Genomic DNA, 15,567 nt, shown 5'->3' on the forward strand with positions numbered 1-15,567 from the left:
TTATGATCCTCAAGCTAGTGGAGACATTATTTCTGAGGAGATGCTGATATATACTATGTGTTGAAGACACACTAAGTGTTCTAAATGTCATAATAATTTGCTGGGCATGTTGTGTGCTTGGCAATGCGATGCTTGTCAGGAAACTTTCACTTAATGTTTAAGCTTACGCTTAAATGTTTAAGAGATTTGGCAGTGCGTTTTCTTCTGTTTTGATGTTGAATTTATATATTTCAGGATCTTCTTGATCGTGTAGAAGCTTTTCAACAGCAAAGCCAAAAACTCCTTTCTGAAGAAATGCCTTGTGCTGCAGAACTCCAGGAGCTGTTAGATGTCAGCTTTGATTTTGATGTGGATTTACCCCAGCTTGCTGAGCTGCGGATACGTCTGGAACAGGCACGGTGGCTCGAGGATGTGCAACTCGCTTCCTCAGACCAAAACTCTCTTACTCTAGATGATATGAGACGTCTTATAGACTCAGGTGTTGGACTGGCTCCCTACCCAGCGGTTGAGAAAGCAATGGCAAAGCTGCAAGAGCTCCTTACTGTATCTGAACACTGGGATGACAAAGCCAGAAATCTGATAAAGGCCAGGTAGAAGCTAAATCTTACTGTTGCGTTTTGTAGTTCCATAAGCTATTTAAGATGGAAATAGTTGGCTTTATGTCTGAAGGGGGTCATACAGTACACAACATAAAGGCATAAATCCTGAAGGGAAAGGGACAGAGGTGGTAGATGAGTGACTGAGTGATTTTAAATGTTGGTGTTGGCTTGCAGTTTTTTTGGTGCTCCAATATCATTGGGCAAGTCCTCCTTTTACCACAAAGGAAGGGTTTTAAGATTTTTCCCTCCCCTCAGCGTCAGTGAGGTTGAAGAAGGATGTGTGTCCAGATGTATACCTGAAGTGTATTGCAGTATTTTACATTTTGAGCTGTTTTGTATACCTAGACCACGGCAGTCGCTGAGCAGTCTTGTAGCAGCACTGAAAGAAATAGAGGAGATCCCAGCCTATCTCCCAAATGGTGTTGCACTGAAAGATGCAGTGCAGAAGGCCAAAGACTGGCTGCAGGAAGTGGAATCTTTACAGGTACGTAAAATGAGCTGTTAGCTTTTTGGGGATTGATAGTAACTGCTGTCGTGTTAACACACTGCATACTCCGTTGTGTGTGCTTGGTGCTTCAGTACCCTGCAGAATTATGAATGCCTAATGTATAACTTCTGTTGCCTTAAATGTGGAGCAGTTATGCTCTGATGAGTGCTGTTACTTTTAGTTCTGTTTCTGGGCCTGATCTCTGTTCATTCACCTCTGCAATAAATTGACCACAATAAAATCTGTAAAGGAGCTATTAACAAAAATGTCAAGTTAAAAAGATACAGCATTATGGTTCTTTATTTAAGGTAAGTTTTGCACAGTCACTGGTAACAATGCTCGTACTACTTGGTAATCCAATTGGTGTGTACTATTCTGCAGATGACAGAAGAACACAAGTATTCTTACGAAGATCACTCTTACTAAATAAGGTTAACTGTTTTGTATGCTAGTAGAAGTCATGTTGCAAAGACTCTCCAACCACTGCCCTAACTTAAAGGAATACATCTTAATTTCAGAGCATGCTTTCAATAATGTCAGCAAGCTAAAGAACAGCTACAGTGTGAAAGATGTTCATGGTCTTACAGTACTCATATAACACATAGCATGGAGCTGGTGACACTATCAAAGTTCAGCTTGTTGACTTTTGAATAAACAGATTCCCTAAAGTATTTAAAACTCTTTCAACAGCCTCTGTTTGCTTGGTTGAACAAATCATTTTCCTGTAGCATCTTCTAAATAACTTGCATCTCCTGATCCAGAAATAATCCTGATCAGGCAACTGTCTTGGCCCTTTATTTTCTCCATTTTTGAATGCACCTATCTGGAGCATGCTCCAAACTGTACTGTACTGCAAGTGACATCTCAGCAAGACCTGATGCTATAGAGATTCTGATGCTGGTGGTAGAATTGCCTCTTCTGAGGCCCTGTAGAATTCATTTGCTGTTTCTGCAGCTGTATCGTAGTGGCATTTCACATATCTTAGGGTTGAGAGGTATGGCCTCATTAAGCGTGGTCAGTCTCAAAGCTGTTTCTTGTTCTATTGCTTATGGTCAGCTTTTGATTTCGTAGATTAAAGTACATGTAATTTTATATAGTTCTGTCAGAATTTGGAAATGGAAGTTAGTTGGCTTCTTCCTCCTTCCCTGTTTCTTCTATCCCCTTTCATTTTTGAAGCTCCTTCCAGCCTTGTGTGATTTCTGTTTCCATGTTTGCGCTCTGAAATAAGTCTTCGAGTGAGCAAAAAAGTGTCCTCTAAACAGAAAGATCTATGGAAGTTTTTACTTTGGCTTCTGGGACTTCTCACTTGAAGACCTTTTTGACCTTTCAGACAGTTTTCTTTGAGGATCCAATTTCCTTTCATGTGTTTTCAATTTTTTTTGCTTATTTACAGTTCAGTGACAGCTTAACTCTCCTTCCTTCTCACTGCCCACTTCCTTTCTCATGTTAGCGCTGTTGTTCCTGCAGCCAGACACTGCTCATTCAAGCCCAAGTGAATAATTGTAGGCTGGACCATCTCTTTGAAGTGGTTCACGTCTCAAGCCTCACGAGTACTGGTGCAAGGGGCTGATGTACAGATGATGAAAGGGTTGGTCTGTGACTGCAGTGATGTCACATTTTGACATAAATTGCCAAATAATTTCTTAAGTTTTCGTCTGTTGTAATGCTTTCTTCATGAAGTGAGCTCTAACCTGGCAATAATTTTCTTAGGCCAATCTGACTTGAATTGGGATTTTAAACGAGTCAAGAAATTTTTATTTAAAAAATTATTTTCTTAGGCTTTAAATTTTTGAAGGAACAAAGTTTGTATTCAAAATTCACTACCTTTTGAGGGTTATCTTAAGAAGTAAATTTTTTTTTTTTGCATTTGTTAATTTCATACTTTAGATTCTGAAATTCTGCCTACTGAATATGGAAAAATGTTTTTGTATGTGCCAAGAATCTTTGCACAGTCTGAGTCTTGTGTAAATGCCTAAGGTCACTGTGACTTGCCGACAGCTCTTAGTATCTGTTGTTTGAGGTTTGCTGCTAGAGGTGTCAGGGTTGTTCTGCATGAATGGGTCTCAAGTCCCAAATCACTGCCTATTTTAGAAATTACCTCTCTGTCCTGCTTTACTGTTGAACTTGGAACTCTGTTGCCTTAAGCATCAGTTGCCACGTGAATGAACAGAGGTCACTCTCAAGTGGCAAATTGGCTATTTGAAATTCTTCCTTGCTCTTGGCATACTGAGGAGTAGCTTGGATTTGCCTTCTGGGTCCGTTTCGAAATTAATTTGATTTTCTACTGGGAATGCAGATTGTTAGATTGGGGGCTTGGCTATGTTGTTGGCAGTCTTTTTTTTTAACTGTTATTTGGCAAGTTTTTTTTAACTTCTATTAGTTTCGGCTGTGCACTTAACGGCTAGAGTATGAGCAGCTCAAATGTTGAAATAATGGGCACAAAAGTGATCAAAGTGTCTAAGCAATAAATTCTCTACCTTCAGTGAATTTAAATAATTTACTGTGATTCATACTATGTCTTCTATACATCAAGCGTTTCCTCGTTTATAATCTGACAGGTTGGAGGTCGTGTGCCGGTGCTGGACACGTTAGTGGAACTCGTCACAAGAGGTCGATCTATTCCAGTGCACCTGGACTATCTGCTGAGGCTCGAGTCCTTGGTGTCAGAAGTTCAGGCATGGAAGGAGTGTGCAGCTAACACATTTCTGTGCGAGAACTCCCCTTACTCTCTTCTGGAGGTGAGAGATCTCAGCTTTGGATTAGACCACCGTTCATATGACAGCAAAAGCACATCTGAGTTGTGGTATTAACTCATCAAATAGCAGTAAATACTAAGTTTTAGGATTATATCACCTATCTTAAAGTTATTTCATTGATCTATGCTTTTCATGTTAATTTTAAACTTTGAAAATGGTTAAGATTTAGCTTTACTTTCTATATTCTTTTTAATAAGTGGGTGGTGTGAGAATCCTGTTCCACAGTAACATTTCCAATAAGAGTATGGGAAGACTGCAAATTTGTGTCACTGAACTTACTTGAGTGTGTCAGGCTGCAGCAGCTGGAGTGTAGATCTGTATCTCATTTGTCCACCACAGCTGTGATGACTGCAGGGCTTTTTGGCTGGGCTGTGGTAAGGCTGAAGTTGTAGGTGCTTTAGCTGGCCCTCTGCATCTGTTGCTGCGTGTGTGACAACATCTGCAGTTCTTGAGCAATCCACACTTTTTAGCCTATACTGAACCCCTCTGCCACCCCAACCTTCCTTCCTCCATTAGGACTGGCTGGGGAATGAGACACAGCTTGTGAAGCCCCGTGCTGTGTTGCAGGGCTTCCAGCTTAAATCACGTGGAAGCTGTTCGGCTGTCTCAGGTACCAGCAGGCTGAGTTAAACATCCAGGTGTTTGCAGTCTGCCCATTGTATAAAATTGACTTTTTAACCTTCCAGCTCTCCCTGTTTTCCAGATAACCTCACCCTAGTCTCCCAAATCTTTGATGGAAAAAAAAAATGCAGGAATCCCTGTTGTATGTGGTTGTGTGAAGGCCAGATGAATGCATTAAAAATGTTGCAGACAATACTGCTTTCCTGTTCACTAGGTGTTATGTCCCCGGTGTGATATTGGAATATTGAATCTTAAAAGAAAGCAGAAGAAGCTGAAGGAGGCAGTGCCAAGTGGAAAGAAGAAAAGCACTAAGCTAGAGAGCTTGAGTGACTTAGAAAGAGCTCTTTCTGAGAGCAAAGACACTGCATCTGCGGTATGTGACTTTTTTTTTCTTTGAAATGCAGTTTCTTGTAAGTTCTTTGAACCTTTGTGTTTGCCTCACGTGCAGGAGTGTTGCCTTTCACTCCTTTCTGCTTGCTCTGCTGTTCTTCAGAAGAACTTCTAGGAGTTCATACTTGTTTCAGACTTCCCAGAATTGCTTAGTTGTGTGTGTTGTTGTCGTGCATGCAGTATCTTTACAGCTTGCAAGGCAATGCACATATCCTGACAAAGCACAGAAAGGTCAAAAATTGGGACGTATTTTCCCCATCCATATCAAAGCCTTGTTAAAAACAGGTTTTCCGAAGCCTGGTCCTTTCAAAAAAATCAATAAGACAACACATTTATAATTAAAACAAATATGAACATTAATTAAAGAAAACCTCTTGTATTATGGAGTCAGTAAAATACTAATTTTGCATGGAGCAAATCTGGTTGCTGGTGGTAAAGTGCTTCATCCCAAAAGACCTATATTTCAGAGCTTCCACCACAGTCAGATGATGATTAATGAAGGAGGCCTGTGTGAGAGCAGTACTAATTTGGTACGGTTTGAATATAATTGTCTTTGTGTGGCACAATTCAGTTTTAACCTGTGGCAACTACTTGAAACCCAAATGTTTGGTTCTTAATTTTTTGGCCTCCCATGTTTGAAAACCCGAACTTACAGACTGAGTCCCTCCTAGGAGTGCTTGAAGGAGAAAAGCTTGGGTCCTTTAAATCATACCTCCTCCTTCTCTTTGACTTGGTAATCTCTCATGGACTGTTGTGTTACTGAAAGAGAATACGCGCTGGACTTCACCCAGGAAAATGCATTCATTTGGCAAGTCAGGTTTTGCTTCTGATGTATGAGGGGAACTTATTATAGTGGAGGTTTTTTTCAGAATGGCTGGGATACCATCCCAGCGCTGTAGCTGCAGCGCTCAGTACCCTCAGCAATGTACCGTGCTGTGCACAAATCCTGGACATTCTGAACACAGTTTTCTAATTTTTGCATAGGTTAATTTCACTAGTCATCACATTTCAAAGCCATGATGTGTGAAATAATAATGCGTTTTGTATGTTTATATGCCTGTGAGCCTGCATATTTTCCTGTATATATTTAGTGCGTAATAACGTTGTAGAGAATTCATTAGTTGCAGCTGCAACTAGTAGCCTTTTTAAACTTATTATATTGCTATCCTTAATAGCAGATAATGCTAAAGATTCATGGGAAGAAAAAAAAAGGATCATAAGTAGATGTAAGAAAGGGAAAGCACACAGAGACTAAAGACTAAGCACACAGGTCAGGATATGGCCCTGTGCCATATCAGAGATACATTTATACTTCTGGAAACTGCTCAGGTGTTCTTTAAGATTATACAGAATCACACTACGTATTTGAGAGACACGTTCGTAGAGAAGCACTTGCAAACCAAATCTGCACTTGTCAGAATTTATTCTGCTTTAATGAAGGTAATATTTTTGTAGTAACAAACACGAAGGATTTAGAACAAAGAGGAAGGGAGTTAGGGTGTTATTTTTGCAAGGGAATAAGCTTTATATTTCTGGGCCTGATGAGAAAATGAAAGCAAACTGAAATTGCATCAGTATGTATCCTTGTAACTGCTTTGCTTCAAACACTGAAAGCTTTGAAGGGAGTCCCAAGGGATGAGGAGCTTTTTAAACATCTGAAATTGTCACCAGCATATCTTTAAGAGTGTGCCGAGGTCTTCCCACTCGTAGTAAGTAAGGTTTCTTTAGAAATTACATCCCTTTCTCTGAACTCCCTTTTAGATGGCTACGCTCGGGGAAGCCCGGTTAAAGGAGATGGAAGCACTGCGGTCTCTCCGAGCAGCAAATGAAGTGAAGGTGCTGTCTAATGAAGAGGATGCAGAAATGAAAGTCTGTCTATGCCAGAAGGAGCCGGCTGCTCCGATGATTCAGTGTGAGCTCTGCAGAGGGTTCTTCCATACCAGCTGTGTTTCGGTGCCCAACATTTTGCAGGGACCTCGTGTATGGCTCTGTCCACACTGTCATCGATCAGAAAAACCACCTTTAGAAAAAATCTTGCCGTTGCTGGCCTCCTTGCAGCGTATCCGTGTGAGGCTTCCTGAGGGGGATGCCTTACGGTATATGATAGAGAGAACTGTGAACTGGCAGCACAGAGCACAACAAATGTTATATTCAGGGAATCTAAAACTTATACAAGACAAAGTTGGCTCAGGATTGTTGTACAACAGATGGCAAGCCACGGCAGGCCATTTGCCAGAGACAAATAAGGTAAGACCGAGTGCTTCAGGGTTTCCTGGCTGTGGGTGGTATGTGGTCAGCAAGAACAGTCTTAAACACCTCTCTGTTTTTTGGGAATGTTTTATCTGCTCACAAATCCTGGCGAGACAGATTGTTTGTGTGTTCCGTTACAGATACGAGGAATTAGTCTTCTGTCTTGACAGTGAGCCAGGATGTGCGTGTCCTCCAGCAACAGCTTGGTGTTCTTTTTCTGCTGGAGTCCTAAGAACAATTACTCCTAAAGGGCCTATTTTTCCTTCTCCTTTTCCCTGCTTCTCTGATTTAAGATGACACCGTTAACGACAGTTGCTGAAGCTATTGTTTCTAAGAGCTCTCAGCATTCAATTAGTCTTTTCTTACAAGTATTTGAATATAATGGTAATGTTGAGAATTAGTAGCAGAGGCACCAACCTTCCAGTTTGTAACAAGCTTAGAACTCAGATAAGGTTGTTTTCAGCAGGGTGTCTTCATCCGCTGCTGCTCCTTCTCCTTATCGCTTGTGCTAGAACTCCCAAGCGGAATCTTGGCTAATACTACCCCGAGTTAAGCTGCAGTAAGTGTTTCAGGTGTGATCTCGAGGGAGTCAGAAGCTGCCTCCAGTAAAGAGATCTTTCAGCAAAAAGGGCAAGGAAAGTGGGTTAAGCTTTCTAGCTTTCTTGAGATGATAAATGCAGGAAAAAAAAAAAGCGAAATAAAAGACCTGTGCAGCCTAAAGAATATAAAATACCTTGAAGTTAAATGCACTGTTGCTCTCATGTTTTTACTGAGAAATGTAACTTTTGCTAGTTGAACCCTGCTGAAGATGGTCTGTGTCGGTGTTTCCATGCTCAGTTCCATATGAAATGCCACATGTGCTCAAGGAGATGTTGAGGCTGCTTCTCACGTAACGCTGTGATAACAAGTTGCCTGCGCTGACCACATTTTTCAAACAGACAAGCCTAACTTTAGAAATCAAAGCTATTTTTAGGCACCCAAGAGAATTCCTCTGGTAATTTAGAGTATAAAAAGTATATTTTACGAGACCAGCTTTTACAGTTGATAAAGCTGGGCAACACTGTGGGCACGTTACCAATGTCTGGGGCAGAAATAGAAAACAGTGAGGCTAATTTTATTAACGTAGCTTTATTAGCTCAGCGTGGAACGCAACTAGCACTGCCTCGTAGCTGAAAGCAGCATAACCATTGTTGCGTGGTCTGCAGCTCAAGTCAGAAAACCTGCTAGGTCAAGGTAGCTACAGCAGAGCTAGTCCTTGTGATGCATTTCCCAAATGAGAAGGTCTTGGGAGGCTTGGTGAAGGGCGTCTGGCCCCAGGGTCAGCTCAGGCCCCTTCTTGGAGCCCGCAGTGCTGAGGGCACTTCGCAGGTGCCCTCCAGAGCCAGCTCAGTACAAGCTCTGAGCCAAAGCCTCAGTCTCAATGGACTTGAGGTTTTTCTTCTTTGAATGAAGTTTCTCAGCGCTGCTCTCTTGTCCCGTAACAATTGTTTTCCCTGCTGTCCAGGGTAATGCAACACTTGTTCCCCAGAGGTGCTCGTAGCAGTAACCACTGGAGTTGGGTTTCTTTGGCACTGGCCAAAGTGAAGAAGGTGGAGCATTTAACTGAGTTTGAGAAATTCATTTGAAAAACAGTTGTGAGCAGTTGAGGAGTGAGCCAGGTTTTGAAAGGGGCCCAGACACTTGGGCAGTGAGGTAGCTGATTGTTTGGGAGGCATCAGGTGAGACATCTGGAAGCAGCTTGGCAGGTTAGGGGAACAACTGCCATGGAGCAGCCTGAATGGCCCTTTTAGCTTTACCATTGGCATGCCTTCTGCGTGTGTTGATGTAAAGAAAAGTTCTTCAAAACAATTTGGTATCTCATTAGATCGTAACAGATCACTTTCTGTGAGAAATGACTTCTGTATTATGAACAAAAGAAAGGATAATATTTACAGCTTTAGAGCTGAAGATCTTGCTTCCACAAGTTGGTGATTTATTCCTACAATGACTGTGTTGTCTCTGCTCCACGGGCAGAGCATGCCGTTTCATGCAGTAGGTCTAGATTCTGATCTTGTGGAAATTACAACTCACAGCTAAGAATTCTGACAATAAAGTTGCTCTTGCCTATTTCGAGGTTTAGGATGAAGGATTTAGGTGTGACAGATGGAACAGTTTGCAGGAATACAAATCTTAAGGAATTGTAAGAGAAACAAATTCTGATTTTTGCAGCTGTTTGACACTTCAAAAACTAAATGTGTATTGAAAATATCTATGCATTATGTTATGTTTTGTTTCTTTCTAGGTTTCGCAAACAATTGGAGCTATGTCATTCTCCATGCCTCATGACTGGGATAACAGAACCATATATTTACATTCTCCATTTTCTACAGGACAGCAATGCATCCCACTTCATGGTTTGTAATCTTCACTTTGATATTTATTTTATTTTATTTATTTTTTTCATGCGTTTGATGGAGAAGAGAGAGTGTCCTGGTCAGTAGGAGGTGGCTACGGCAGGGAGGCACAGGATTGAGCAGCAGTGTGTCTGCTTCTCTGTCCCCTCAGGAACTTTGGAACTTCATGTCCCATGTTGGCAGAGGGGGAAATTCTTGGTACAGATTTCCCATGTGTGTAACGAGAAGATGTGGCATGGTAGGAGAAGAGGCATCAGCAGACAGCTGGCCCCTTCCCGCATGCACAGAAGCACACAGTGAGCTGAGGCCAGCCAAGCGGGGTTGTAGGATATGGAGATGGATGGGAGAGGATTTGGTAAGAAAAAGACCACTGAAATCGTAGGAACTGGTTAGGAAAAACATAGGCATAGGGAAGTAGTGCTGGAGACAACAGGGTACTTATTCCGTAGGACACAGGTCCACATACGTTTGCTTGCAGCACGGCTGTCACAGCCACAGAGACTTTTTGAGTGTTTCCTTAGCTGTCGTGGCTGCAGGTGTTTTCCAGGCGCTGTGCTGCTCAGTACAGTTCTGCACACTTCCTAGCTCAGACTTTGTGTATTTTGGACTAACCCAGACACGGTAGAAGTGGCATCATTGTAGGACTGCAAGAAGCTGATTATAGTTTTTTCTCTTGATGCGTCATGCTGTAGGGACCCAGATCTAGCCTTACCTTCACATTTTCAAGTCAGTGCAGCTTAATCCATACTAATACTACACAAAATATTTACTTTAGTTTAATGTAAAATCAAGCAGAGCAGTCCTTTGGCTACCAAGTTTAACTGTACAGGCCTTATTTGAGTTTTCTGGCATACTGTACTAAAGAGTTATTAAATAGACAGTGATTCTGATGTATCCTAGCTGTGTCTGTTTCAAAAGCCTAATGCAGGTTTTGTAAGCTTCATCGCAGTAGTAGATGGTGGCTGTACAGCAGGAATCAGTTGCAAGGTTCATCTTTTCAGCTTTTCTTCCTCTCCCCTCTTGGCTTCACTTACAAATTCCACTCAGTTTGTTCATCTCATCCGCTTGTTTTGTAGTGGGATCATTACACTTCTTGTATCTTCAGAGGAAGTGGAAATTGCCAAGAACAATGGCAGTGTTTTACCCTAGAACCAGCAAGAAATGGAAGCATGGAAGGGTACTGAGTCATTGTACTGTTCAGTAACTTCTGTGGATGCCTTTATCTCTTTTTAACCTTGCTGTTGAAAATGAGCAGTGAAGAGGGAACAGATAAGAGTTAATCTGTAGAGTTGCAGATAAAAAAAAAGTCTTTCACAGTTTTTTTTATGTGCTACCGGAGAAGAATTTTCATTATCTGTGCATTTCTCATCAGTGCTGACATGGAAGAATTCCTTTTCTTCTCTCTCTTTCATAATAGTCATTAGCACAGAGCTGGATGAGCTGATGATGGAAGCCCAGCTGCTACAGGTTTCTCTGCCTGAAATACAGGAGCTGTACCAGATCCTATTCACAAAGCAAAGCCCTGCTTTGCAAACAGAGCAGAAGTCATCAGTTGGACCGACAAATGAGAAGGCAAGTGTCTCAAGACAGCAATGAGATTGGGGTCACTTTGGAGTAGAGGTGTAGTCCCAAAGCTGGGAAAAAAACATCTGTCTGCCTGAACATAAAAGCTTTACAATGAGGTTTGCGTGTGTGTGTGTCTACTTCCATGAACACACATTTTGTTTGTTCTAAAGGGGTCAAGAAGTCAATAACAAATTTGTACAAACAATTGAATGTAATTTGTGGTCTAATGCATTTCTGCTATTTGAATCTGGATTTTACAGTCACTCTCTGTATTTTAAGTACCTCTATCCTAATTTGAACTGCGATGCTTGCCCTGTGTTTAAGAGGCCTTCTTAACTGCCTCTGAAGCCGTGGACTCAGGAAATGAGAGTTCTTTTTCCATAAACTTCTGTCACTTGAGCGTGACCCTAACCTTTGCCCCCCCACCCCCCACTCCCCCTTACACATCACACTTCAGCTGAAAAGGCAGCCCTCTTGTCAAACATTGAACACTTTTACTTAAGACTCCTCCTAAACGCGGGGTACAGAACAACAGAAGAACGTATGTTAGTTGTATACTTAACAGCTTGTCAAAATATCTTCCCAACAGAATGAGTGTTGCCGGGGAAAAAAGGATGGAATTAGTTACATGGAAAGAAAACTGAAGCGGCGTTTTGAGAGAGAGAGCTTCTGTGATGAGAAGAGAGCAAGGGTAAAAAAAATGAGAACGCCCAAAAAGAAGAAACTGAAACTGAATCACTCAAGGGATCTCTGCACTAACAAACTGGAGAGAGAGCGTGAGCGACTCTTCGAGATGCAGCGTTCCAGTGAAAGCCACTTGTTTCCCTCAGATACGTCATTCTCTGAGCAGGAGGACTCTGAGGATGAGGATGCCATCTGCCCTGCTGTGAACTGTCTCCAGCCTGAGGGAGATGAGGTCAGTAAAGACAAACGCGCTGTGGTGTCCTGAATGCTGGGATCTGGAACATTCAGCTGCACTGAAAATGTTTTGTCTACAGAAATGCTGTTTAGAAAGAGAGCATGAGGCACTTAGAAATCCAGAGGCATTGTCTGCTGTTGCTGGACACCTTTAGTAATGATCCTTTCCACCTTCTCCAGTAATAACTAGAAATGGGGAAGGTGGGTGGACATCAAAACATCTGCATGGAGTTTTGGAAGAAGGAGATGGGGATATGCAGACGCCACATTCACTGGCACTCTTGAAATATGGGTGTAGAAAGACTTTGTGGATTGCATTTCCTATGGATAGGGACAGTGCCTTAAAGCTCCGCATAGGTCTATCCATACTGAAAAATGGAGAAGAGGGACATTGCCAGATGCTTGGGACAGCCAGTTGTCACCCATAAACTCGCTGTAGGTGGGAAAACAACAGGAGGGATAAGAGAAGTGTGCCCTTCTTTCAGCTTCAGAGAAGCTGGACTGCAGCAGTCCAGAAAGTGGTGAGCACAAGTTAGAATATCCAGCAGTAGCCAATTGTAGAATGGTATGTTCTGTACTTGTTTAAATAGATTAAGAGCTGGAAAATAACTAGTGAATGCTCTGAGTATTCGTTTGGTCCTTCTCTGAACCCCGGTGTGTCTGTTCTCCATTAGGTGGATTGGGTCCAGTGCGATGGCAGCTGCAACCAGTGGTTCCACCAGGTGTGCGTGGGCATCTCTCCAGAAATGGCAGAGAAGGAGGACTACATCTGCATCAGCTGCACTGGGAAGGACTCTCAGTATCGGAAGTAAAACTCCCCATAAACCATTCAGAACTTGAGTAAAGAAGGTTATCAGAGTTTTCCAATAAAGCCACAGGGGCTGGTTTAAGAACCAGATTGCAAATGGTGCTACTTCTATCCTCATGGGATCATTTTCCAGAACTCAAAACAATTTTTGACACTTTTGTATTTTTCCCTTGATCTTTGTGGTTGTTGAGGTTTGAGAAGCTGACTGTTTAGCAGGGGTTCCCACCAATTTGGAAGGCATTTGAAACATGCACCTTTTATTGTACAGCATTAAATTACCTCTCTGGGATTTACCGGCATATTTAATTCAGCTTGGTTTAGGTGCAAAAAAACCTGCACCATGGATTTTCCAATAAATCCTCTTTTGAGGAAATCCCTGTTTACTCTGTTAACTCTTTGGAGACTTTAGGTTTTTTTCCACTTTGTTTTTCGTAGACTAGGTTTATTTATCTGAGCAATAACTTCTATGTCTGGTTTCAGTGACTGGAATGACAATTCTGAACAGCGTGTTGCTTTTAGCATTGGTTGATGTACAGAAAGCAAATGTTAGATCCTAGTGTCACTGACGGCCCAGTGACGTAGAAGACAGGAGAGAAAAAAAAAAAGCTCTGTAAAGTAATTGCCACAGCTGTATTTTGGCTTTCTCCTTTTTTGGGTAGCTTGTATCAAATGTTGCAGTTTATATTGTGGAATAAACCCCTGGTTATGTTATAAAATTAAATGTTGGTGTTTTTAGAGAGCTCGAAATGCAGTTTCATTTCCCTCTGGATAGATCTTTGTCAATGGGTTCTTATATTCAAGAGAATTCCCTCTTAAAGGAAAAAAATGCAATGGTATTTTCTTACCTTTTATACTCAGGTTCTTACATCGGGGAAAAAAAAAAGTTTTTCAAGTCTTTTCAAAGCTTCTCCAAAACCGTGGTTATTTACAGGTCGGGTGAACGGAGGGTCACGACTGCAGTTTGGCAGGTGAGGGAGTGGGCAGCTGACTCAGGCGGCAAAGGTGCGGGGCAGCTCCTGCTGCCGGCCTGGTGCAGCTGCCTCGTGCGGGAAGGACTCTCCCTGCAGCAGGTATTGCAGCTGGCCCGGCAGCGCACTTGTCGGCAGTCCACAGAGTGCTCTCTCATTCCTTTCAGCTGCTTGTGTTTGGGCTAAAAGCCTGAGGAATGAGGAGATTTGTGGACAGGTTATGATTCCGTCAAAGGCTCTGTTTGAGGACCTTGATGTGGGGGAAGAAGGGGATGGTGCAGTTGATGGTAGGCAGTAAGAAGGAGAAGAAAGGAATAAAATAACCAAGTGCACTATGCCCAGAGCTCCCCCAGGCCTGGAGGGAGAGGAGAGGCGCAGGAAAGGGACAAAAAGCAAGTGGAGTCAGGAGCACAGGGAAAGAGCAGCAGTAGCAACAGTTCTGCCTCAGAGGGGACAAGACCTCTGAGAATAAGTTATTTTTCTGAGCCCACAAGCTTTGAATTTGAAGCACCTGAGGCTTACTGGAGAGCGATTGCTAATGCAGAATATAGTTGCTCCTTTGGGAATGGACTGGTGCCAGTGTTGGGGCTAATTGTCTGCCAAGGGTGAGACTTACAGGCCCTAGAAGATGGGAGGTCTCAGAGATCTTTCTGTCAGAGAGAGCACTCTCTTTGGGACATCCTGTCATCACCAGAAGCGTGGCAGCGTTGGTATTCCCTCAGTTCATCATCAAGAGGGAATGGCTGGTACACATTTTTCTACCATTTTTAGACCTTTCCCCTGCAGTAACAATGTGCAGGTTCTGGGCACAGTGCAAAGCCCTCGAGCAGTGTGTGGCTGACAACGACGTGGGGGATGTGCGAGAGAGAACTGTGTAGGAATTAGATTTCCTAGTTGTTTTCTGTTCGTTTGTTAGCTTGGTTGGTTGGGTTTTGGGGAGGTGCCTTTTGTTGATTTGTTTGTCTGTTTTACTCCTTTAGTTATGCTTTCTAGTCTCACGTTGATTTTTAACTGTTCTAGATTCTTCTGCATCAAATCCTAGATGATTTGTCTAAAATGGGCAGAGGCAGTCAGCCTGAGCACGCTTACATCAGTTCAATGTGTGTATACTTTCCCGTTACGACTTCATCATTTACTGTAATTGTTAAAAGAATGTTTTGTGATTTTGGTTGGAAGAAATCTTTGTGCAATGCCAAGATAACAATCCAAGCTGTGGAAAAAGAACTGATCTGTGGTGTCATCCTTTTAAAGCAGGTAGATGAACAAACTTGAAGGAGCTTGCACAGTGTTCTGATGTAGCTGAAAATGTTACCAAGTTTTCTCTCATGGTATTCCTCTTATTTTTATTTCCATTAAAGAGATGGCTGTTTAAAAAGAAGTGCCATAAGAAATACGATGCGATTAAGAACCAAGAAAAAGTTGCGATTTTATTGATGGTTCTGACTACAAAATTTCTCATCGGGCTCAATGAATGCAATGGACTTGGCAGTGCTCCGACCCCCACCCCGTCGTTGGCCCACGAGAGCAGAGCTGCGTGTGGGCCACTCTTTGGCCCTGGTGGGCTGTTTAGGATGCAAAAGTGGGATTTAGAGTCTTTGTGACTCCGGCAGGCATTGGGGATGCCTTGAATCACTGAGAGCTGTGAAGCACAGAAAAGTAGGCTGCCCTTGTGAGGCCCCAGCTGGAGTCCTGCATCCAGGTTTGGGGCCCCCAGCACAAGAAGGATGTGGGGCTGTTAGAGTGAGTCCAGAGGAGGGCCATGAAGATGATCAGAGGGCAGGAGCACCTGTCCTACGAAGAAAGGCTGAGAG

The 15,567-nt window shown here is 42.6% G+C and overlaps 1 protein-coding gene across 2 annotated transcripts in view; it reads left to right on the forward strand.

Moving 5' to 3' along the window:
• KDM5B (lysine demethylase 5B) overlaps positions 1-13,527 on the forward strand; it is a 54,356-nt gene extending 40,829 nt beyond the window's left edge. For both annotated transcript variants that reach the window (XM_048071063.2, XM_066983202.1), the window contains exons 19-27: positions 235-590; positions 945-1,083; positions 3,645-3,824; positions 4,678-4,836; positions 6,615-7,100; positions 9,385-9,496; positions 10,914-11,068; positions 11,652-11,978; positions 12,655-13,527. In XM_048071063.2, coding sequence (XP_047927020.1) covers positions 235-590; positions 945-1,083; positions 3,645-3,824; positions 4,678-4,836; positions 6,615-7,100; positions 9,385-9,496; positions 10,914-11,068; positions 11,652-11,978; positions 12,655-12,792 — 2,052 coding nt within the window. In that variant the 3' untranslated portion in view covers positions 12,793-13,527. The remainder of the gene's footprint in view (positions 1-234; positions 591-944; positions 1,084-3,644; positions 3,825-4,677; positions 4,837-6,614; positions 7,101-9,384; positions 9,497-10,913; positions 11,069-11,651; positions 11,979-12,654) is intronic.
• Positions 13,528-15,567: the final 2,040 nt, after the last annotated feature.

This window comes from Anser cygnoides, chromosome 25, assembly GCF_040182565.1.
Source record: "Anser cygnoides isolate HZ-2024a breed goose chromosome 25, Taihu_goose_T2T_genome, whole genome shotgun sequence".
Classification (NCBI taxonomy): Eukaryota; Metazoa; Chordata; class Aves; order Anseriformes; family Anatidae; genus Anser; species Anser cygnoides.